We start from the raw sequence: 26,296 nt of genomic DNA, 5'->3' as shown, positions 1-26,296 counted from the left end.
TCCCCACAGAAGGCCCTACAGCAATTGACATACAGGCTTTTGCTGTTCACACACCATTTTGTGAGCAGAAAATAACCGAAAAAGTCAACCTAATGCAAAAAGAGGAAAATAACTAAACTTAACCTAACTCACTAATGACCAATGCATCCAAGTTGCTTGCCAGAAGTCGGGGGGCACCTCATGTCAGCCCATTGGTACCTTGTGACACACAGATTACCGTTGTCGGCTAGTGCCTAACAGAACCCTCAGGTCTGCCACCAAATTTTTAATGAAATGTTCTTATTGTGTAAAGTACCTCAGCGATTGATGGCGTATTCTGACCAGGGCAGTGGAGTCGGTAAGCCGCAGCTCTGACTCCAACTCTGACTCCTGAATTTTATCAGGACCGAATCAGACTCCTGCTCCTTCATAAATGGCCAGTCATATACCAGGGGAGTTATTTATCACACTGGCGCAGCAGCTTCTCCCTAATGTCCTACATGATCCTGGGCCACTTCTGAGGGAATGAGGAAAGATATAAAGCAGCTTCTCCTGTGTGTGCAGTGGATGCAGCAGGTCTCCAGCCTCCATGTCCTGAACTACTCACAACTAGACTAGATGGACCAGGTGGTCTTTTCCTGCTGACAATCTTCTATGTTTCTAACTAAATATTCACCTCACACACAGAAACACTGCTAACAATGCCAGATACCTAATATAGATGTCAGCCATAGTGATATAGAGGGGGTCACACATAGTGATATAGAGGGGTCACTGTGGGTGTGGGGGCATGCTATAGCACATACATACATACACACACACACACACACACACACACACACACACACACACACACACACACACACACACACACACACACACACTGCTGCAGCAGCCATAGAACACTGAAGAAAAACACAGACAGAGGACAGAGGTTACTGCTACACTAATGTCTTCTCCTCCTCCTCTATATTACACATGATATCTTCATATTACACTGCTGCTCATATACAGTCACCCAGCATCCGGCAAGATAACAGCACAAATCTCCCCCAACACAATGGACTCTTCCAGCTCTGAAATAAACTGCCAAATAGTGACCGACAACTTTCCCCGACCGCCGTTATCTAGTAGGGCCAGTGTCCTATTAGAATGTTGCTCATAAAATATATTGATGAGCAAAATTCATATCAAAACTCAATTTGAAATTGTTCCGACGGGAAAATACCTTTTAAAACACAGAATGATAAAGAAAAAATAGAAATGTCCATAGCAGATGGGTAAATAAATCCAACTTGGCAACATCACGGCGATAAAAGTTTACGTGCTTTAAACGCCATAGTATCCTAATCCTCACTAACAGACCATGATCACATCTCTCATAAATAGTCACATGACTGATTCAACTAGTGGACATATGCCGGTAATTTAACACTTTACATGTACAATAAAATGCAGATAAAAGTTGCATAAATATATCTAAACCGTATGGGTAAACAATCACAAGGATATTCAGCTGCTATGCAAAGATACGTACATCTAGGTATTGTGAGACCCAGTGCAATACTAACGCAAGAATTGGGCATAGGTTCATGGTCACACATATTGGAGACATTGAACACTGAAATGTCATACTTGTCTTCATTTGAAAGAACTTTTTGTGGCAATAGTCTCCATCCTTTAACCTCTTAAGGACATATGACGTACCGGTACGTCATATGTCCTCATTAGCACTTCAAAGCGGGGCCGCGGTCCCGGGTGCCGCGTGTAGCCCGGGACCGCCAATATTAGCGGGCACGGTCTGATCGCTGTGCCCGCTAATTAGCTAATCGGAGGCAGCTGTCAAAGTTGACAGCTGCCTCTGATTACCGGAGGCAACCTTTCCCTGGTGTCTAGTGGAGGAGGAGCGATCTTCGTTACTGATGCCGGCCGGGGACTAATCCAAGATGGCGCCTCCCCGACGCTGCAGCCGGAAGTAAACGAGTGCCTATCTCATTGATCTCTGCAGCATATCTATGCTGCAGAGATCTCAATGAGAGATCAAAGTATATATACTAGAAGTCCCCCAGGGGGGCTTCTAGTATAAGTGTAAAAAAAAAAAAAAGTTTTGTTTATAGTAAAAATCCCCCTCCCCCAATAAAAGTCAGAATCACCCCATTTTTCCCAGGTTTTAAATAAAAGTAAACAAATAAATAAATAAACATGTTTGGTAATCGCCCGGTAATCTCGCACGGTAAACGGCGTCAGCGCAAAAAAATCCCAAAGTGCAAAATTGCGCATTTTTGGTCGCATCAAATCCAGAAAAAATGTAATAAAAAGCGATCAAAAAGTTGAATATGCGCAATCAAGGTACCGATAGAAAGAAAACATCATGGCGCAAAAAATGACACCTGACACAGCCCCATAGACCAAAGGATAAAAGCGTTATAAGTATGGGAATGGAGCGATTTTAAGGAACGTATATTTGTTAACAATGGTTTGAATTTTTTATAGGCCATCAGATACAATATAAGTTATACATGTTATATATCGTTTTAATCGTAACGACTTGAGGAACATGCATAACAAGTCAGTTTTACCCCAGGGCGAATTGTGTAAAAACACAGTTCCCCCAAATAAAAGAAATGCGTTTTTTTTTTTCAATTTCACCACACTTTGAATTTTTTTCTGGTTTCGTAGTGTACTTAATGCAAAAATTCAGCCTGTCATTGCAAAGTACAATTAGTGACGCAAAAAATAAGGGCTCATGTGGGTTTCTTGGTGGAAAAGTGCTATGGCCTTTTAAACACAAGGAGGAAAAATCGAAAACGCAAAAACGAAAATGGGCCCCGTCCTTAAGGGGTTAAAGTATCCTAAAGACAGGAAATATAACCCCCATTTAGATAGGTGCAATTCGTTAACATGGGGTTTATCAGAAAGATGTTTTCTGATTCTCATCTTTACAGAATTGGAAGTGCACCCCACATAGTATATTTTTCAAATTAAAATAAAATGTACTACAAATTTAGTGTTCCAGTAAATGCATTGGTGTTTGCTGACCTATGTGTAACATGAGCTAAAAGATTGGGAGACCTCGAATACTTCAGCAAATACATCTAGGGTGCCCCCTGTACCTCATCCAGGTGGGAGCCATGGGCACACTTGATGTGAACTAACTGGGTGAGAGGTGTTGGCCTTCTATCTTTTTGGCAATACAGCCATAACCAATTTTTTAAAGCTAGCACAATGATGTATTTGTGAATAATTTGAGTAATTTCTGTAAACTTTTTTTCCCCTCTCCTCCTGGAACCCAGGTCTTGTGGCCTATCTCTCTCTACACATGGTTCTGTATAATCTAGTATAATCATAAGTAACAGTGAAAACAAATCCCAATACAAGAACAAAAAAAGAGATCACGCTGCCATCACCACTACATATAGATGTTTGCCACCAAAGGTGAGAATTTAGTATCCATGGATGTTCCACTGACCTGCAGGGACAAAATGTCCATCAAACAAAAAATATCAACATGGGATCTCAAATCTCTTGTGAAGATATCAATAGGGTCATGAGACAACTCCCTATATGTATTGGCATGAGAAGATCTTGACGTCTATATAAACTATTATATTATATAAACTATTATATATTATATAAACAGCACTAGAGATGAGCGACTTTACAGTACAAATTAAGCAAATTGCTCTGTAAGCTGTAAGCTCGGCAATCTGCCTATCAGCGGTCTGCCTTTGAAGTCTGTGCCACTCCACTCTAGGTGCATGGAAAATCTGGATCCAGTCCTGGGAGAGGTTTCCCAGGACTGAATACAGCTTTTTCAGGCACCCGGGATGGAGCAGCATGGCCTTTGAAAGCAGCGGCTGACAAGCAGATTGCCGAGCTAACATCAATTGCTTGTACTGTAAATTTGCTCATCTCTAAACACCACCATTCTCTACTTGTCTTCTTCATTGGATACCTTTGTATTTTTTTCTGCAAGGTCTAATATAGAGCTGCAAAATCTCGTTCTACAGCCTGCTTTGGGGGGCGGGGGCGGGGAATCAAGGGACGATAAAAAAAAAATTAGTGCAACAATTAAGAACATATTTATGATTTCACTGCATTGTGTGTACCCAGAAATGGTGCCAAAATACATCTCACCCTGTAGAAAACAAGTTCCTATGTGGCCATAGGCTGTATCCATGTTTTCCTGGCAGCCTTAGGGCTGCATCCAACTTCTGCAGCTTCGGGGAATCAAACGCCAAACCTTCACGTTTGGAGTACGGTGCCAAACAAGAACAGTTTGACAGATCTGCACAATACTAGTCATAACCATCAACCACCTTTAACACATGATCTGATGTGTTAAAATACAACTTTTTCCTTGAACATGACTGTAATATCTAGTCTGCATACTATCCACAATTGCAGACAGTGTTGATCCCGTTGTATTTTGTGGGCCAGTGCATGGCTGTGGATTCCAGGGTCCTTGCCATTGTCATCAGTACTGTCCAGTCATGAGCTAAGTTAGGGCTCAGCCACACTAGCGTTTTTCTTTGTTTCTAACGGATCCGTCCATATTAATTAAACGGATGAGCAGACTGATGCAAACTGATTGCAAAATGTTCATCTTTTTTTAATGGTCCGTTTTAATGGTCCGACTTTTGTACATCAGTTTGCATCAGTCAGCATCCGTTTTTCTATCCATTTATTTTTCTGCTTTGGTTTCTTGCTGCTTCTGCGCATGATCAGTGCAAAAAACGGATGTGAATGGAAATACCTTCTGTTTTAGATCCGTCCTCGACTACAATGTAAAAAAAAACGGAAGTGCACTTTTTCGTTCGTGATCCTTTTTTTTTTAAAACTGAAAGAAAAATACTGCAAACACTATTTATTCCTCCATTAAAAAAAATGGATCTTGAACGGATTGCATGCAAATGGAGCACAATTAGGGCAAGCGGAGCACACTAATATATCATGGGAATCTATGGGGATTTTAACAGGTCCGACAGTTTCCGTTTTGCTTACTCCAAAACGGAAAAGGTAGACTGAATGGTGCCGGATGGTCAAACGCTGGTGTGAACGTAGCCTTACATGTAATTCAGATTATTTTGCTCAGTGCCTGACTGCCATTTACAGTTCTTACAGGGAGTCCGGTAGTCTGAGACTGGCTGCCTCCCTCATCATTGGTCCAGGCTGCTGCTCTCTTTAGAGCTGAGTTGAATGTCAGTACAGGGAAAGCTCATTCCTGTTATAGTGAGAAAAGAATGTTTATAAAGTACAATCTAGGCTAGGAACTTAATATGACGGGCTCAGCAGTGGAGGGAGCACAATGTGAAGTGCACAAGAAGCTGGAGCTGACATGGCCTCATTTATCATCACTGTATTAAAGAAAACTGTTGTCCGTAGCAACCAATTGGTCGCTGTACGCCTTTAGAATCAGTTGTTATTGTTGTCTAATGTAGTCTGAGCTCCAGAATGCCCCTTTAAGCTGCCAATACATACCCATTAGAATGGCATTTGGCTGTGTGTATTCTGAATGGGGAGAGAGCAAAAGATTGAAATATAGGTAGTGTGGCCCTCATACTACCTTTAGTGAGGGGAAGCCTGGGGGGTCTCTGTGCACCTGTGTTGGTGTCTGAGATGGTTTCATAGAGTGATTCACAGTCGGCTTGTATGAAATCACAGACAGGAATGAAGTGATAAAGACATGGACAGTCTGTAGTAAAATATTAATGAGCAGCGTTGTGAGGCGTCTGGCGACGTCAGCTCTCATCTGAAGCTTATAAGCTGCTCTCAGTCATGGCAGGTCTCTTCCATGTTGACTCCTCTTTACATTAGATGCAAAGGTTTACATCACTAGGACTCGTCTTTTAACATAGTAACATAGAAAAGAAATGCAAACTCTTATGCAGACATCCTTCCTATCATTCAGACTAAATTACTGTATTCATAGCCCTAAGGGCAGGACTATAACTCCCAGCGTTTCCTGATTAGTGCGTTATGGTGGTGATCACAATATGCAGGTGATCTAGTTTTGCTGTAATGGTGACCACGTTTTGCACGGTGGTCACTGTTATGTCAGAATTGGGAAACTTTACAATAATGTACAGACTGTTTTTTGTTCCAATTTTATACTAAAATCTTCTAGCTTTGATAGCAACAAGACTGCTGTATATTAGGATTAGCCTCTTGATGAGCTGTACATATATAACCATACTACTTCTACAGCCCTCTCCCCAATAAGCAGGATAGCTACACCCGGAGCATGCTGCATTTGGGGTGGAGCTTAGTCTACTTGTGAAGAAGCAGGGCCAGACCTACTTTATTGTCAGAACTAGATGAGAACACACGTATATATTTTGCATTATGTCTGGTTAGAAAATAAGACTGGATCCCAGTTGCCCATCTGCCCAGTGTCATATGTATAGCTTAGTAATGTGGTATAGTAATGGTGTGTGCAGAGGTAACAGTTTCCCCCTATGCCCAGTCCCCAGATTACCATCGCACAGGTGCTGACCACTTCATTACCCTTATGTGTTGTGGCACTAGGCTTTACATACAAGATGTGATGTTGGCAGGCTGTTTCCTAAATCCTCATCCGCTGTTAGCTCCCCCACACACACACCATTACTTTTTAAGATGGAAGCCAATTTTATTATTGCAAACAAATGTGCTTAAATTGTGAAATCGGCTTTGTTTGTCAGATCATTTAGGTTACAGTATAAGCTTGGTATAAAGTAATGTATGGGTGTAATTTATCACATAGGATTCCCTAGAGCAGAACAGCTGCAGTGCTGGGTCGGCGTCAAACGCTGCAGGAAAGAACGGCTTACAGCTGTAATAGAAACAGTCAAAACACGTTTCCTCGCTCTAACAACTTCTCTACACAAATACTTCAGACGGTTTGCAGTTGAATAGTAATGAAGTTCCTGTTAATCACCGGATCACAGGGCTTTCTGTATTTTCTGAGTTTTCTATCTTTGTTACATTGCGCGCATAGGGGCACACAGTGCTAGTCCATGGCGGCTAAGCTTATTGTTGGTACAGCCTCAGATCAATGCAGTGTAAGGCTATATTCACATTTTGTGCCAGCGTTGTTGCACAGTGTCCCATTCCCCAGGCTTCTCTCTGGTCTCCTGATGGTTTGTTTCCCCTATATGAGCCCTGCCTCTAGGGGCATGGTTAATATTGAATTCATGATTTTGATTGAAATCAGTATCATATTTGATTAAGATGGTGAAGTAAGTTAACTATTCATCCAGCTCTATATTCATGTGTTTTACTGGATAGAAAATGCACATGCCCAAACAGGGATTAATGAGTGAGTAGGTAATTGAATGGGGAGGGATGCTCCTACCTTTACTCTGTCCATAGGTGTCCTCTGGGTTTCCATATTATTGATTTTGGTAAGAATGGAGATTCAGACTAATCTTATGTTGCACATTTTGATAACTTATTTGAGTTTGTTACTTACATGTTAACAAATGCTTTGTTACCCGTGCTTCTTCATCAATTTACATTGCACTGTATGGCATGTGCTGTGTTCTGGAGTTTCTTTGGCAGGAATTATCTTGTGTCCTTAGTAAACTTTTAGTTCTTCATAGATAAGTAACATTTTCATGAGTCACCATGACCTGGGCTTTTTTTTGCCACATAATAGACTTAGAAGTATGTGAATGTGGATAAGAAGTCCTGCAATGTACTTATAAAGCTGCTCAGCTTCTTGTGTATATAATACATAATGTGCTTTTCAAACTCTAGGATGCACCCAGGGCTTAGGCAAAAGAAAATCAACAGAAAATAAGTGAATTTCAGCTATAAGACTGTTTTCACAGTACAACACATTGTAAGGGTGCATTCACATACAGGATTCACAGCGGATCCTGGCTGCGCTCCTGCATGCTTCTCAGACTCCCTGGTGCACCACTCAGCCACTCAGTGCACTGTCCTGCCGCAGCCACTGATTGTCTGAGTGAAATGCCAGGGAGCCGGGAGCCTAAGAAGCAAATGAAAGTGCAGCCAGGTAACGTATTAGCCCGGCAGCTGCATACAGAGAAATGAAAAATCCGCTGGGAGTATGTAAAGGCATAGAAAATGACAGGGCACAGCATCATAGCAGAAGTTGCAGCGTGAAATCTGCTGTGGATCCTGTACTTGTGAACGCACCCTGATTAAGGGTACTATTACACGGAACGATAATCGGCCGAATCGGCCTGATTCGGCCGATTATCGCTTCATGTAATAAATACAGCGATCAGCCGATGACAACGATCATCAGCTGATCGTTGATATAGCTTATGACCTATTTTCGTCGGGCGCCGACCGCACACCGCTACGTGTAATAGCGGTGCGCGACCGGTGACTGACGATATACATTACCTATTCATGCTCCAGGGCTGCTGCTGCGGTCTTCTTCTCCACGGGTCCTGCGCGCTTTAACTTCAGAGTGGCCTGTAAGCTGACAGGCCGCCCGGCCAATCACAGGCCGCGGCAGCCCCGGCCTGTGATTGGCTGAGCGGCCTGTCAGCTGACAGGCCACTCTGAAGCTAGAGCGCGCGGGACCTGTGGAGAAGCAGAGCGCAGCAGCAGCCCTGGAGCGTGGATAGGTAATGTATGTAGTTTAAACAAGGGCTGCAAGGACATCGGTAACTATGTCTTTGCAGCCCTTGTTAAACGATTATCGGGCCAAGTAATAGGCCCAGTAAACGAGCGACGATCTAGCAGATCGCTGCTCGTTTACAGGTATTATCGGGCCCCCATCTTGTTTATGGGGCTTTTCCTAGAATTCCTAGTGGAGCATGAGTGGCCTGTTAGTCTCCACACATCTTTATGATGCTCTGCTTAATAGGAAAATTAATTGGCTACAAGAAGTCATTATAGCATGGGCTTCATGTTTGCCTTTCTCATCTCTAAAGGAACTTCTAAAGCCCCTATTACACGGGGCTCATGAATATGCAAAAGAGGAGCCCGTGGAGCCTCATTGAAGAGTCTCAAAACACAGGACTAGCCAGATATCCCTCCGGGAAGGACCCAGCCAAGGGGCAGCTCCTGTTAGGAAACCACCAAAACCACCATATTAAGTGGCCCTATAAGTCAATGTAATGACAAGGGATAAACCAAGGCTAGGTAACCATCCACATACAGCAGGATTCTGGCTAGGTGGGAGCAATGCCTAGTAGAGCCATAAGAGAAACAGATTGCTGAACTCAGGGAGACCAGCCAAACGACAACACTGCCGGCTGCTAGTGAAAGCGCTCAATGCAGTGAAGTCCTAGGTGCATTGCCCCCTTGGCTGGGTCCTTCCCGGAGGGATATCTGGCTAGTCCTGTGTTTTGAGACTCTTCAATGAGGCTCCACTGGCTCCTCTTTTGCATATTCATGTTTCCCAGGGGGCAATGCACCTAGGACTTCACTGCATTGAGCGCTTTCACTAGCAGCAGTGTTGTCGTTTGGCTGGTCTCCCTGAGTTCAGCAATCTGTTTCTCTTATGGCTCTACTAGGCATTGCTCCCACTTAGCCAGAATCCTGCTCCACACTGATGAGGGGCAACACCCCGAAACAGCTGTATGTGGATGGTTACCTAGCCTTGGTTTATCCCTTGTCATTACATTGACTTATAGGGCCACTTAATATGGTGGTTTTGGTGGTTTCCTAACAGGAGCTGCCCCTTGGCCGGGTCCTTCCCGGAGGGATATCTGGCTAGTCCTGTGTTTTGAGACTCTTCAATGAGGCTCCACAGGCTCCTCTTTTGCATATTCATGTTTCCCTGGGGGCAATGCACCTAGGACTTCACTGCATTGAGCGCTTTCACTAGCAGCCGGCAGTGTTGTCGTTTGGCTAGTCTCCCTGAGTTCAGCAATCTGTTTCTCTTATTACACGGGGCGACAGAGAGGAGCAAACAAGCTTTCAGGACTTGTTTGCTCCTCGTTTCGCAGTTGCTGTTGCCGCTATTATACTCGGCGGCAGAGAGAGGGTGAGAGCTGGGGGTGCGGGCGGCCTTCCCGGGTGATCGCTAGATCATCCGAGCAGCCCATAAAGGATAGCGGTGGTCTGCTGCTGCCGCTCCTGTTCCACGTGTTAAAAGACAAACAACTGCAATGATCAGCCTATATGCGTAATTGGCAGGGGGGGGGGGGGGGCGTGCTGGGCGGGCCAAAGGGGGGGGCTCCAGCCACCCTAAGCGTATTCATATATGCAAAGTGGGACAAGCTGGTACTTTGGGTCGATGGAAAACCCCCAAATACTCCTAAGCCCTTGATTAGCTTTGGGGCAATTAAGGGCTATCTACAGCAGTGCTTCTCAATTCCAGTCCTCAGGCCTCACCAATAGGTCATGTTTTCAGGCTATCCCATACAAAGAACATACAAAGAGTATAATTATGTCACCTGTGAAATACTAAGGAAATCCTCAAAACATGACCTGTTGGTGAGGCCTGAGGACTGGAATTAAGAAGCACTGGAAGAGAAGAGAAAAAATGACCAACAGCCCTGCAGTTATAAGGTAAAGAGCTTCTGGGGCATATCAGCAGGTTCATTGGGCAGAACCTGCTGATAGTGCTGCTTTAAAGAGGATGTACCACCAGGTACATCCTCTTTAATCTGAACCGACGGATCGCCGTTCTATGCACCAGAACCGGCCGGTGCTCAAGCACTGGAGGCCAGCTGGGCGACCCCCAGTGGGAGGGAATTACCTCCCATGTATGACACGGCTCCATTAGAATGAATGGTGCCGCCTCATACAGGGGAGGGAATTCCCATCCACTGGGGGCGGCCCGGCCGGCCTCCAGTGCTTGAGCACCGTCCGGTTCCGGTGCATAGATTGGCGCCGTGCACGGGAACTCAGGCAGACTCTATACATAGATCGCCGATAGTGCTGATCTATGCTGTGCTGTGTCATAGCATAGATCAGTATATGCAATGATATTGATTGCATGTTTTACAGTGATTAAAATATAAAAATTGTAAAAAAATGTAAAAAATAAATAAAAGAACATATTACATATCGTAGCGTGCGGAATTGTCCGATCTATTAAAATATTACATTATTGTTCCAGCATGGTGAACAGCGTAAATGGAAAAGATGAAAAAAACACCAGGATTGCTGATTTTAATAAATTATATATCTGAAAAATAATGTATGAAAAGCGATCAAAATGTTTCTGTTACACCAATATGATATTAATAAAAATTAGAGAAAATGTTGCAAAAAAAGACACATCAACCAGCCCTGTAGGTGGAAAAATAAAAGCGCTATGGCTCTTAGAAGGTGGGGAGGAACATTGCATTAATTTGACCCAGACTTTTGTGCACCAAAGGGCTCTGTCTTGAAAGGGTTAAGGAACATAACTCTAATTCATTTTTAGATTATCGCATTTAATAAATCAGCATACTTGAGAACATACTTGATTTCATCCAAAGGGGCTTTGATAAAATAACTCAAGCTGCATGGAACGAAAGAAACTGCTACATTTTTGCAACTTTGCAATTTGGGAATAGCCAGGTATCCCTGCAGGGATACCTGGCTATTCCCGTGTTTTAAAACTCCAAGGCTTCACAGGACCCTATTTTTTTTTTTTTTTTTTTGCCTATACAAATTTTATAGGGGGCAATGTATTAATGGAGATTCTTGAATGACTATGCCATTAAAAAAAAATTTCTGATCTCCCTGAGTTCAGTAATTGTTGTGTTTTATTATGCAGAAGGGACTGCTGTGGCTTTGCTGTCCTTTAGTAAGCATTATTGTTTTTAAATAAAAGTTTATGCTCCATTTTTCTTTTCAGTCCTTTTGATACATAAGGCCCTGTTCACACTACAGAATCGGCACTTGAATCAGGAGACATAACTCTTATTTTAATCTTTTGCTCCAGCACTGAGATAAAAGCTTTAGATAATTTGTGCAAATAGGAAGGTGAAGCTCACAGGGCATTCCACTGGGGTGCAAAAACCCAGCAATATTCGCAGAGTGGGCGTGTACATGCAGGAGAGAAGGGGCCAAATGTTGGTGGGCTTCTGCAGCCTGTAATCGTCATAAAATTTTGAAGCTTATTTCTCAGTGCTGGAGCGACAAATTGAAATAAGATTTAATTACATGAGTCAGGTTAAGAAGTCTTATTATACTTTGCCTTTACTTTAGTCAGCATATAGCTGCTGACAAGTTAAAGGGGTTGTCCGGCGATAAAAAATTATTCACAGAATAACACACATTACAAAGTTATACAACTTTGTAATGTATGTTATGTCTGTGAATGGCCCCCTTCCCCGTGTCCCACCACCCCCACCCGTGTACCCGGAAGTGTGGTGCGCTATACATTACCTGTCACGTGCCGACCACGGTCTCCGATCGTCAGCAGTGACGTCTTCTTCGGGAGCCCGGCGGATCTTCCCGAGTGCCGGCCGCCATCTACAGCGTCATCCGAAGCTCAGCCGCGATTGGCTGAGCATAACTGTGCTCAGCCAATCGCGGCTAAGCTTCGGATGACGCTGCAGAGGGTGGCCGGCACTCGGGAAGATCCGCCGGCCTCCCGAAGAAGACGTCACTGCTGAGGATCGGAGACCGTGGACGACACGAGATGCGGTGAGTATAATGCACCACACTTCCGGGTCTAGCGTGGGTGGGGGGAAACACGGGGAAGGGGGCCATTCACAGACATAACATACATTACAAAGTTGTATAACTTTGTAATGTGTGTTATTCTGTGAATAATTTTTTATCGCCGGACAACCCCTTTAAATACTATGACAGAAAAACATTTACAGAGATGCTACACCTTTTTGGTGATATTCTTGTTTTTTACCCTCTTCATGAAACCTATTCTCTCCAAGTGATTCCTGGGTAAATAGTTTAGGATACTTATGCACTTTTATTATTGACATTAAAGTAACTTATTTACATGTGAAGAATGTATGAGCCCCCAAGGGCCGGGCAGTCCCAGGCAGGAATATGACAAAGTGATTCCAAGAGCAGATACAGAGCTATAGAATAAAGCTAGCCTTGTTGTCAATGTCAAACAGTCACAGAGCAACTTTTACATTTATTAAATCAATATAAACCGGAGACCCCTCCATGTGTCTGCACTATGATCTGTACCACCAAAAAAAGCTTTTGAATCAATTGGTGCCAGCAAGTTTCATAGATTTGTAAATTACATATATTGAGACCTTCCAGTACCTATCAGCTGCTGTATGTCCTGCTGTAAGTGGTGTTTTCTTTCCAGTCTGACACAGTGCTCTCTGCTGCCACCCCTTCACTGATGGGAAGTGTCCAAAGCAGAGGAGGTTTTCTGTGGAGATTTGCTACGACTCCGGACATTTTCTGTCCAGGTAGGCTGGGATGGGGATGTTCGACTCGTCTGTAGTGTAGGTTTCTGCCAGCTTGGATTTGTACAGTGTGTCTCAAGTTATTGTGGAAAAGGTTGGTGTCTGTGAGCGGCTGCATTTGAATGGGAACAAGCCATCTGTTCTGATGAGTTTTACAAATTGCATAGCGCTAATGGAAGGGAAATGAACACTGCTGGCTCTGAGCAGGCACAATGCATGCCACAGTGCCCACTCATCTCTATCTTCATTCATTAGGATGTCTTGTCATCTTTCTCTTTATAAAATCTTCTAATATCTGCATTGCACTGTTGTATGACCATATTCTTATTTCATTTGGTGGTGCTTTTGTTATAATGGAAGCCCCCCACCCCATAGAAGTTTGCAGAGGGTTAAATGAAGGGAGACCGAGGCATGCAGGAGTGCTGCCGCTTCTACTGAGTCAACTTGTCTCACAGTTAGTCACAGCTTTCCTGCTCAGTACCTCTCTGTAATGTCCTTCCTGATCCTACTTCTGGGTAAGAGAGATGGGAATACTGGTGAGAACATTAGGATGTTAGGCATATAATGGCCAGGAATACTGATCTTGTTCTATATATGACAGATGACAGGCTATTCTAATAAAATCACTGGAAAAGACTGTGGGTTTGACCAGAGCTGAGCTGTTTGCAAGACATTTTAACACCCGGACTTTCTTACTTCTCTGGCCAATAACAGCACAGTACCCACTCTTCTCTGGAGAAAGTGCGTATGACCAGACAGGCTGCACTGTGCAGGAGGTATGTTAGGGTCCCTTCACACTACGGAATTTACACAGAATTTCAAATGGAGTCTGCAGTTATTGATGCACCTCTTATATTGCAGTTATTGATGCATCTCTGAGACAAGCCGATGCATCTCTGAGACTAGCCGATGCATCTCTGAGACTAGCCGATGCATCTCTGAGACTAGCCGATGCATCTCTGAGACTAGCCGATGCATCTCTGAGACTAGCCTTCAGCATCTTCTGTTCGGTCCATATGAGAATCATGACAGTCTCGGTGCCATCTTTTTTTCAGACTTGCAACTAAAATCTTCCAGGTCTGCACATGGTGAAAGAGAAACGTAGACTCATTTGTATGGGGTTCTCCCTATGTTATGTTTATGCGGAGGAGTCCTGTTTGCATGTTAGGGATGTTACCATACCAGAATCTTCAGTTTGATGTTACCAAGTTTAGTATCATAGAAATTGAATACCAGAGCAATACTTAGTACAATATAAAAACACTGGCTTGGTCACCACATTGCCAGTGTTTGATTTTGAGTTTTGCATAAAACATTTATTTCCCCCCCTTAATCATGTGTACATTTTAGGCCCTTGTGGAGTAGTGGCCTTGTGGCCCTGATGCTGTATGTTTTAATTATTTAGTTATTATATTATATCCTTCTCGGTCTGTGGGATCTGGGCAGGCATTATATTTTCAGTCATTGGAGCTTAATATGCTCTGTCAGCCAGTGTAAGAAGTTCTTATAATGCCCCCCAGTCTGCGGATGTGATGCCCCCGGACTCTTTATGTCTTTTAATATGTAATAAGACTGACGTGTTATCTATATTCTTCAGGTTCATACTATTACATTGAAACTCAGTTAATGTACCTTTTATTTTACTACTTAGAGGTTGTCCACCCAAAACTCACAATATAGGGAACATGTAAGAAATCGAGGGGGTTTCCGACTTCTGTACCCCCTGGCTTCATTATTATGAATACACTCGCAGGTACGGCTTGTGACTCACAGCTCTATTCCTTCCCGTTGGAGCCGCTGGAGAAAGCAGAGTATAGAGTGGTCAGGTGCCTGCCGTACCCTCTGGTGTATTCACAACAAAGGAGCTGGGGGGGTATGGAGGTCGGACCCCGCGATCTCTTGTCTCCTGTGGGTAGGGGACAAGTTAGGGTTGGGTGGACAACCTCTTTAACCCCTCTATGTCCGGGTTTACTTTAACTTTTCATTTTATTTCCTCCTCACTTTCTGAAGCCCAAAATGCCCTGATTTTTTGCCGATCTAACTTTACTTTATGAATCTTTTTATTTTAGTATCAAATGTACAGCAAAACTGGAAAAAAAATAAATCTGTGTGGTGAAATTGGGAAAAATTTTTTGCAAACTTTGGCTGAATTTATTTACACCATGCAAGTTATAGTGTCTATGTGACTCTTGGCTTACACCACAGGGACTGGAAATGTGATAATTGTATAGCTTTATTAACGTATGTTATGTTTGTTTATTTTTTTACATTTTTATTAGTACTTTAATTACTGTTTCAATATATATTTTTTTTGTTTACACTTAAGTTGTTCTGTTTTAAGCACTGAATATAGATATTTCGGTGCATCCCTAATGTGCCATCATACTTTACTGACAGGTTGGTGATGTATGCACCAAATGTGGTTGTGAATATACATACATTCATATAAATTCTCAGTTTTCTCTCTTTTTACATCATTGTTGATGAATATTTTTAATAAAATGTATTTTCCTTTTACAGATGACTATGGATGAAAAGTATGTGAACAGCATTTGGGATCTGCTAAAGAACGCAATTCAAGAAATTCAGCGCAAGAACAACAGTGGACTAAGTTTTGAAGAACTGTATAGAAATGCATACACTATGGTTCTCCATAAACATGGAGAGAAACTATACACGGGACTTAGAGAAGTAGTGACGGAGCATCTCATAAATAAGGTAACCATGGGTCCTGATGCAAATGTGAGCACACCCCTTGGATTTCATCATGGTGAATGGACAAAGTGCCTGTGAAAGAATGTACCTTGTTAATATTCATGTACTTTATAGCTGAGCCATAATCAGACTAACGGATTTACTCCCACAGCGATAACTGCAAATTCCTTGAGGTATTTTGGAATGAAATGGGTAAGGTGCGTACATTTGGTTAAATATTGCAGGAGAGAATTTTACATGGTTGAAATTTTTCAATAAGTGTAAAAAAACTGTGACACTGAGCTTTTTACATTTGGGTTCAATGAAAAGCCTGCAACTTCCAAAATGTAAAGCATGGTTGGCTGTAAAGTCACATAATCCTTTGCAACCAACCTGAAAAGGATGCAACCTACTTTTCAGAGTCTCAAAAGTAGTCTTAGCCACCCATATCCACCATATTTCATGCCATTTCTCCATGCAGTAACTGCTGGGAAACTGTATAGTTATACTGTATATCAGCCATTCAAGTAAGTAGCTGACCATGTAGTGGATGAATGGATCTGCTTTACCAAATTGGGACAATTTTTGTGATTTCCTTCTATGCTGGCTCATAGAAATCTTCTCTATAACGTTTTTATGCACCATATTCACTTGTGTAAATAACTATAAATGTAGTGCTTGTAGTGCTTGTTACCCAAGCTAAACAATACATATCTCCTTAGCACTTTTAAAGGGGTATACATACACTGGTGCTTTAGATTACGACCATAATTAGTTCCGGGACTACGCTTGTAATCCAAATCCACTCTTAAACCAAAGCAAATTTTCCCATAAGAAATCATATAAATGCAGACAATTGGTTCCACACCCCCAAAATCATTTTTTTTATTCTGAATAACGTAAAATAAATTAAACAAACATTTATAAACAGCTCAATAAGTTACTGTACAGTATAGCAATCAGCATATGGTGTATAATGTATAGTAAGTGTAAAAACCTGAAAAAACAGCAGCCATTTTTAGATACAGGATGGAGCTGCAGATCACCATAATGCAGTAGCGTAGTACAACAGACTTGAATTATCTCCAAAGTCCTGTCCCCTGATGCAATCCCCAGCCTGAAGTGGATCTGCTATGATTTGGAATGTGAGGGAGACTTCCTGGGTCAGAGTATAGGGATGTAGACCACACTATGCAGACCATTCCTCTCCCCCACTTGTCCTCCCACCCAGTACAGGGAGCTTTTAAACCAAAGCAATGCTCTTAAACCAAGTCACAATTTTGAAAAACTGTGAGCTCTTCTTGCAAAACGCTCTTAATCCAAGTTACTCTTAAACCAAGGTAACACTGTGTGTGTGTGTGTGTGTGTGTGTGTATATATATAATAAATAATTATAATTTTTTATCTATCCCGATATCCTGCTGAACTACCTACCCACAGGCTGAGAGGAGACAACCCTGCCATTTTACAAGCAGCAGTTTTATAGTCATTAAAAAGAAAATAAATTGAATATATTTCTCATGCATGTCTGGTATATGTGAACGTAATTTATCTGCTTCCTGAGTCCATGTTTTTTTTTTGTTTTTTTTTTTAACAAACTTTTACAATATTTTTTAACCTCATCTGGTGCTTGCCAGAGTGGGTAACATAGCAGCGGATACACTGCTATTCAACTGAATGGCGAGTGAGTACATTTCAGTAGTGCTGAGACTATTCACTCTTAAATTGTTGCAAATTAAACCTACGTTAGAGCTACGTATTGTACGTTTGCACAAGCCAAAAAGACAGAAATGGCTGCACATCGCACCCATGGCTTACACGAAAGTTTATTCAGCTACATTTAAAACCAACATCAGAAGTTAGTATATAATTTGGCCAAACCATATTGCCTCATGTACCACGTGCAGGTCTTCTGATACACATTAGTCCCTAACCAAAAAACATCACTGTTTGAGATTGACATTTGAGATGAGAATACCCCTATAATGGTCGTTGACTTCAATAGCTTGTACTTGTCTCTGTCCACACAATCATGGTTTTTGTAATCCTTGACAATCTTTAAAAAATATCTACAGGTATAATGTATAACGTTATAACAAATTTATAACATTTATAGAAAATTTCTGTTTTGAATGTAGTGTAAACGTGAGTCTTGAAAAGGATAAAAATGGATGTTGTTCTATGCTTTTCCCTGCGTATGCCGCAGTGAATTAATGTATACCATATACCATGTGTCTATGTTTATAGATAGATCGCAGAAAAAGACCAAACACAAAGTCCCAGTCCTTTGCATGCTCACAGGAAAGGTACCAGTTCCTCATGCAGGTTGTATATCAAATTAGGGCAATTAATTTAGGCGAATTATATTAACTTTTGCTAATTATTATATTATCAACTATGCATGCCTACCAGAAGACAATGCTCTTTGTTATGCAACAATTCAATCAGTGTAATGTCACTGTGTGGTTACAGAGGTTTTGGTGCTGTGTGACAGGAGAGCTTACCGTGCAATGTGAGCACCACTGTTACTAAATGTGGACACACGGCAGCTGTACACATATGCTGCAGTCAAGGGAGACACCTAGTAGCCGTATGTATAACGTTGATTAAACATAAAACTTAAATAAAAAATATTAATTTAAACATAAAACTTATTTTATGAAAAGTTATGCTCAGCCAATCACGGCTGAGCACAGTTATGCTCAGCCAATCGCGGCTGAGTAGCTGATGACGCGACAGAGGGCGGCCAGCACTAGGGACGGTCGGAGCGGTTCGGCCGTCCGTCCGAAGATGACATCATTGGCACAAGATGGCGGACAGGGGTCGAAAAGAGGCAGGTATGTATAGAGCACTACACTTCCGGGTCTGGTGTGGGTGGGGGGAAACACGGCGAAGGGGGCGATTCACTAACATAACATACATTACAAAGTTGTATAACTTTGTAATGTGTGTTATTTAGTGAATAATTGTTTAGCGCCGCACTACTCCTTTAAGACAAAACAAAAGATTGTGTAGAGTAGGGGGTCCAACAGCATCCACTAGAGAGAATCTTCAAGTCTTTATTGAGCATCCAAATAAAATACAAAGATCCTGATGCCTAAAACGGAAGCTGTCACCTTGTGAATACAGGAATCTGCAAATAGCTATACAGCGATTTCCTCTGTAACATGCTTTGTGGGGGTCGTTCCAGGACGTATAAATCTTTGCTCATTCTAGGATACATAGTTATGTGGCAGTGGCTTACTCAATTATGGACAGCTATCTCTGTATGGCTATGTTCACGCAATGTATTTTCTAAGCAAATTATGGCTGCTGTTTTCATAATTCAATGATTTGCATTGAAGTCTGTGGAAACAAAGGAAGGTTGGTTCACACAATCTATTAAGTAACGGTCGCTGTTTGTAAGCCTGCCACCAAAAATAATGTTCATGTCATTTATTTTCACCCTATATGTGAATATCGTGAGCTGTCAATCACTGATTAGGACCACCCATTACTAATATAATAAGCAGGGATTTACATGAATAAATGGCAAGTTATTCTGGAACTTCTCCCATAAAACATTATATTAATCCACCCAGCTTCTATAACATGATCCCTGTAGAATAGACTTCACTTTCAACATGACAGGTTCCCTTTAAGTGTTGTCTCTTAAAATGCGGTGAAATTGGGAGAATCTAGGGTTATTTAAGTTTAGACAGCTGTAAGTGAATGTATACACCATAGCTTTAGGCCCATTCCCACAAAGCTATATGGGCTAGATCCTTGTTTGTTTTGTTCTCATCAACACGGAAATGAAAAGAACTGACTTGACCTCATGTTTGCCTCCTTGGCTTCGATAGCTTGTACTTTTCTCTCTCTACGAGGGTACGGTCAAGGTACTGTAGAGAACAGATGATTAAAATTCTCTTCACACAGCTTTGAGGAAAGTGCAGCTTGCTATAAAGCAGAGCGCTTCTCCCTGCTGTAATTACCGCTCATTGGGCATCCGACCAGGTAAATCTTTTGACGTGTCTAGAACAGGGAAAGCTTTGGCTTTTCAAGCTGGTTAATAATTGTAGTTTTAAAACAGGTGGATGTCTAAAGCTTCTCTGTCCCAGTTTTAGAACATATGAAAAGGTTGTTATTTTTTAAATAGATTTTAATAAAATGTTATCAATTTTATAAACACAGGTTTGCAATGTCATACAACAATCGAGTCATAGAAAAGATGGCTTTGGAGATGGTATAAGGCACACATATAAACACTTTGGTGTTGACCTCCAAAAGAGAGAGACATATTTATCTTAAGGGTGCATTCACATTTACAGGGTCCGCAGCAGAACTTATGGTGCAGATTTGATGCTCGGTTATATTGATGAAATCTGCTGCAGATCCGCAGCATCAAATCCGATGTGATACAGTACATGTGAACGCACACTAAACAGTAATTACCGCGCAGAGAATCAATGTAATTAGTAGAGTCAGCTCACCCAGCCAGTGCACCAGGCGCTCATGTGAAAGGATACATTATACAGAATAAACAGTATGACTCAAGAAACAGTTACCAAATCCTGAATTCCGTAACCCCTTCCGTAAAAAGGAGACCCCCCAGGGCTGACAGCAACCTATTTAGTAACAAGGCTCAACCTAATGATGCTTTAGATGTCTGCAGAATGTCTTGCAATCTTCCCAAAGAACAAGCCAAGTCCACCTTCGGTTACCACCCCGTCTGGCGGAATGGTGATACAACCTGTATAATCTTATGGGCGTCTACAAATTAATGTTTTCCATACCATAAAAAAGGACTTCGCAACCTTTTCTTTTTGGTGTTCGGGCTATAAATTGATCCATTCTTGGGCCACATTCAAAAGCTGTAAAACAACGGCTGTTCTGTCACACGGCTGTATCACAGAACGGCCACTGTCAGTAAAGTTCACACCGGCCGATACTGCAGTTCCGGCGGGATGAACAACACTTCTTTTGAATTGTAATACGGGCACAATTGGGTGTGCCCATGTTCCGATTAACCAATTAACTGCTATGGCCTTTTAAGCACAAGGAGAAAAAAAACGGAAGTGCAAAAAATGCAAATTGGCCTGGTTCTCGAAGGGTTAAAAGACAACTCCGGCCAAAGTATAATTTTTGATGTTATTACATTGGCAAAGTTAGACAAAATCCTAATATACACTAATTATGGAAAATGCACATATAGTGCTACTTCCCTCAGTTTAGTAGATCAGACAGGCTTCATTTTCTCATTACCTAATGTGTCCTTCAGGTGGCGCTGTATAGTGTAGAAATTACATTTTAAAAGAGGGAGCAGGAGATTGCGGCATATCAAAGGCACTTATTGCTGGAGAGGAGCTGGAGGGACATGGGAGCCATTTAGTGGTGCTGCTTAGGGGGGCGGGGGTTGTTAATGCAGGCACAGAGTCTCCTGTCAGGAGGGGAGTCTGATCTAGAGGAGCCCAGGCAGCGAGGGAGTCACCTGGAGATCCTGTACACCAGAATCTGCAGGTGATGGATTGGGACCGGCAGCCCTACAAGCTTGTGCGATCGCATAACAGAGGAGCCCCGGAGGTCCAGGAGCTGGTGCAGAAGGCGCCACTAGCATGGTACGTTCTCCGTGCTAGCGGCGCCTCCTTCAGCAGCTTCTGGACCTCCGGGCTCCTCTTGTTTGCAGGGCTGCTGGTCCCAATCCGCCGCCTGCAGTTGCTGGTGTACAGGGGCTTCAGCCACGTGACTCCCTCGCTGCACGGGCTCCTCTAGATCCGACTCCCCTCCTGACAGGAGACTCTGTGCCTGCATTAACACCCCCCCTCCCCCCTGCACAGCAGCATCACTAAATGTCCCCCCATGCCCCTCAAGCTCCTCTCCAGCCATAAGTGCCTTTGATATGCTGCCATCCCCTGCTCCCTCTTTTTACATGTAATTTCTACACTATACAGCACCACCTGCTGGACACATTAGGAACATACAGTGCACAGGATTCGTGACGTCAGTTTTTTTTTTTTTTTTGAGAAAATGAAGCCTACCTGAACTACTAAATTGAGGGAAATGGCACTATATGTACATTTTTCAATAATTAGTGTATATTTAAGATTTTGTCTAACTTTGCCTATGTAATAACCTATATAAAAATTATATTTTGGTCTGCGTTCTCCTTTAACATTGTTCAGCCAGAGTAGTATTTGGAATGTACATGCTGTTCGAGTTTGTATTTGTACTTGAATTTCTTTTGTAAAATATTTTTGTTTCTTTTTTATAAAATTGTAAAAATAAAGATTTGAATAAAAAAAAAAAAAAAAAAACCCTTTCCTGTCAGTAACATGTATATATACGTTCCTACTGCACATACCCCTTGCAGTAGGAATGTACATATTCATTCCTGCACTGATGGGCCTTCTGATGTGTGCGGGTCCGCTGCAGTGAGAGCAGTCCCACACACATCAGTGTGTACGGGACCGGAGGTAATGAGAGGCAGCTGCGTCTCATTAACCCCATAAACGCCGCAATATATAGCGATCGCGGCGTACGGGCGTAAGGTACTCTGTTATCGGCGTACGGCGTAAGGTACTCTGTGGCAGAACAAGGGTCCCGATCGATTGTGCCGACAGGTGGGGGTAAGTCACTTACCTCCTTCCTGTCGGGTTGGCGATCAGTGTATAGAGTCTGATCTCAGGCAGGCTCTATACATAGATCGCCGATAACACTGATTTATGCTATGCTATGGCATGGCATGTTTTACAGTCATAAAAAGTGTAATTAAAAAAAAGGTTTTAAAAGTATTAAAAAAAACCTTATAAACCCCTCCCAATAAAATTTTAAAATACCCCCTTGCCCATTATAAAAATATTAAAAGAAATCATATCGTAGCATGGGGAATTGTCAGATCTGTTAAAATATAACATTATTGTTCCCGCATGGTAAACGGCGTCAACGGAAAAAAAACTCACCAGGATTGCTGATTTTAATAATTAACATATCAGAAAAAAATAATAAGCGATCAAAATTTTTCTGTTACACCAATATGATAATAAAAACTAGAGATCATGGTGTAAAAAATGACACCTCAACCAGCCTTGTATGTGTAAAAATAAAAGTGCTATGGCTCTTAGAAGGCGGGGAGGGACATTGCATTAATTTAACCCGGACTTGTTCATCAAAGGACTTTGTCTTGAAGGGGTTAAAGGGGTATTCCCCCCAAAATCATTTTTGCATTAATACATTGCCCACCCGTAGCTTTCCATCTTTTCAATATAAAGTTATTATGGATTCTGCACAGCTCTGCTGTTATCTAGGCGCACTCACCCCCACCAAATGCATAGAATCATCGACTCTCAGTCCAACCCGACACGCTCCCTGCTCCTGGCCCCGACCCTCCGAGACACTGAGAGGACAGAGAGGACACTGAGAAAGTGACAGCTGCTGCTGATTACAGTCTCCCTTTCTGACAGCAGCCCCCTCGCGCCAGAGCTCACCCGCTCGGCACCCTGTATTCCCCCCCGCAGCCCACCCAGTGGCCGCTCCCATCAGACCCCCCCACACACACACACACACACGATTTCCCGGCGTACCCCCTAAACCCCCCCCAACAGCTCGATCACAGCTCAGCTTCTGTGCATGCTGGGAGCTGTAGTTGTGCACGAGCCGAAGGTGCAGACATGCCGGCTGAATTGCGGGCTCCCTTCCTCCGCCAGCACCCTCGTCTGTAGTTTCATGGCAAGCCATGTTGTTGTTGGATATAAAAAACTCATAACTATGGAACGGAAGCGGCTAGAAAGACGGGAGATGGCTCAAAATTCTCAGGGGGACTTGGTGAGTAAGACCAGCTAGGTTTGGGAGCATTTTATTTTTTTACCTCTTGGGGGGAATACCCCTTTAAGGTCTAAAAGATCTGCTACCCTTCCAGTATAGAGAAACTTTAGGACAGGTAAGTGAACCATGTAGCAGATCTTTTCCTGGGGAGTAGTTCTAAGCCGAGTGGTTAAGAAAGAGGTGACCTGTTTGTACGCAAGAAGGTAACCTGTACCAAAACCCTCCTTTGCTCGCAATTCATTAAAGGTATACAAACGAGGCTCTTTGCCATTCAAGACAATCTTAACCTTTGGATTTTACTCCTGAAACATCTTATTTTCACGCCCGACCGGAAATTCCACGTGGTCCCATAAATTCATATATTTGCTCACTTGGCAGGACAACCTCAAATGTGTTCTAATAGTTTTCCATGCAGCAATTGTGTCTCTGAACAAAACGCTCTGTTTAATTGTTCTAGGGAGGGTAGAGAATTCAGGGACCGTGGTGAAGCCAGCAGTTTCTCAATGGCTGTATTAGAGAAGCCTTCTGAACCTCTAAGCCAGTCAATGCCGTGACACATAAAAAGGCAATTTTAAAGTGACTGCCCATTTAAAATCCAAAAGAAACATAGGGAAGGGTGAATTAGTTGTTTTTTTTTCCTTTTCTTTCTTGTTTTTTGATTCTGTAACCCACCAGATGGGAGCCTACAATGTGCATACACTACATTTTGGACAAGTGCACAGTCTTGCATGCTGGTAACCTCAGGCTGGGTTCAAATGGATGAAAAAAAGTATGCATATGTGTGCATCTGTTTTGATCTGCTTTTCCATTAACTTCCATTATAAAATAAAAAACTGATCAAAACACTTCCATTTGTTAGTGTACCCAAAAATGTGGTAGATCACGTTTTGTGTACGCTAAAAAAAACAAAACATTTTTGATTCTTTTTTTGTAATGGAATGTAATGTGCACACATATATTTTTTTTTTAAATGGATAAAAAAACGGTCTACACAAACAGTGTGAACCCATACATACAAAGGCATCTTATTAAAAATACTGCTAAGCTTCTGATTCAACATAGTCTTAGGGTCCTATTCCACGGGCCGAGGAGGGCCCAATCAACGATTTACCCAATCGTTTACTGGGCCTATTCCACGGCCCGATGATCGTTGAGCGAAGGCTGCAAGGACATCGTTACCGATGTCCTTGCAGCCTTTGCAGCATCATACATTACCTGGCTGCAGGGCTTCTGCTCCGTCTCCTCCCCGGGTCCCCCGCGCTCTATCTTCTGAATGGCCGGTCAGCTGACAGGCCACACTCAGCCAATCACAGGCCGCGGCGGTCCCGGCCTGTGATTGGCTGAGCGCTCCGTCAGCTGACCGGCCATTCAGAAGATAGAGCGCGCGGGACCCGGGGATGAAGACAGCGCGGAGAAGAAGCCCTGCAGCCAGGTAATGTATGATGATGATGATGATGATGCTGCTGTTTCTTCTCAAATCGTCGGTTGCCCACCGCGCACCGCTATTAACCATTTAGGTCTGGCCCTAAATGAACGATCAGCCGATGACACGATCATCGGCTGATCGTTCTCTCTATTTCACCGAACGATAATCGTCCGAATCGGGCCAAATGGGGCCAATTCTGCCGATTATCGTTACTGTGGAATAGAGCCCTTAAAGGGATTCTGTCAGCTGCCATTCACGTTCCATACTGATGATGTTAAAGGACAAGTGCCATGAAAAACTTTTTCCCAGTAATTGAAGCACATTACAAAGTTATATAACTCTGTAATATGCTTCGATCACCTATCTGCCTCCCTTCCCTGTCTTTTCCCCCCTCCATCCCTCACCAGGAAGTGTCCTAATTCACACCTGATCCTAATTCACACAGACCTGATTACTGTTGTCACCGTCACCAGACAGCTCCTTCTTGTGAGGAGGAGTCATCAGCAGGAGGGCTGCTCTAGGTCCTGTTACACCAGCCTCCCCCTCCCCTCCTTGTCAGGTGACTCTGCTTGCTCAAGCTAATCTTCTCTAGTGACATGACTCCTTCACTGAGTCCACAGCAGCAGGAGAGAGGGTATGAGGGGAGGGGGGAGCTGCCTATGTGCCGGAGTCAGTCGGAGGGAAGATAAGCAAGTGAGATGTGACAAGTGAGGGCTTGTAGTTGTTCAGCCAATCGGAGCTAAGCAAGTTGAGTCACCTGATAAGGCAGGGGAGGGGGGAGGCTAATGTAACAGGAGAAGGAGCTGAGAGAAGAGCTTGGTGACGGTGACGACAGTAATCAGGTCTGTGTGAGTTAGGACACTTCCTGGTGGGGGGTGGAGGGGGGAAAAGACAGGGAAGGGAGGCAGATAGGTGATTGAAGCATATTACACAGTTATATAACTTTGTAATGTGCTTCAATTACTGGGAAAAAGTTTTTCATGGCACTTGTCCTTTAACTGTTTTTGTAACTGATCACATAGCCTTAAAGTGTCAATGTTGTTATAACTTTCAAAATCTAAATCAACAGTAGATGTGGTGTAAAGCAAGTTTGTAATATACA

General features: G+C 42.8%; 1 protein-coding gene across 2 annotated transcripts in view; it reads left to right on the top strand.

Moving 5' to 3' along the window:
* Nucleotides 1-26,296, top strand: part of CUL3 (cullin 3) — a 62,014-nt gene that overhangs the window by 9,049 nt on the left and 26,669 nt on the right. For both annotated transcript variants that reach the window (XM_069975364.1, XM_069975363.1), the window contains exon 2: nucleotides 15,795-15,992. In XM_069975364.1, the coding sequence (XP_069831465.1) occupies nucleotides 15,795-15,992 (198 nt within the window). The remainder of the gene's footprint in view (nucleotides 1-15,794; nucleotides 15,993-26,296) is intronic.

Source organism: Dendropsophus ebraccatus, chromosome 6, assembly GCF_027789765.1.
Source record: "Dendropsophus ebraccatus isolate aDenEbr1 chromosome 6, aDenEbr1.pat, whole genome shotgun sequence".
In the NCBI taxonomy this organism is placed as follows: Eukaryota; Metazoa; Chordata; class Amphibia; order Anura; family Hylidae; genus Dendropsophus; species Dendropsophus ebraccatus.
This window is presented reverse-complemented; position numbering and strand designations above follow the sequence as displayed.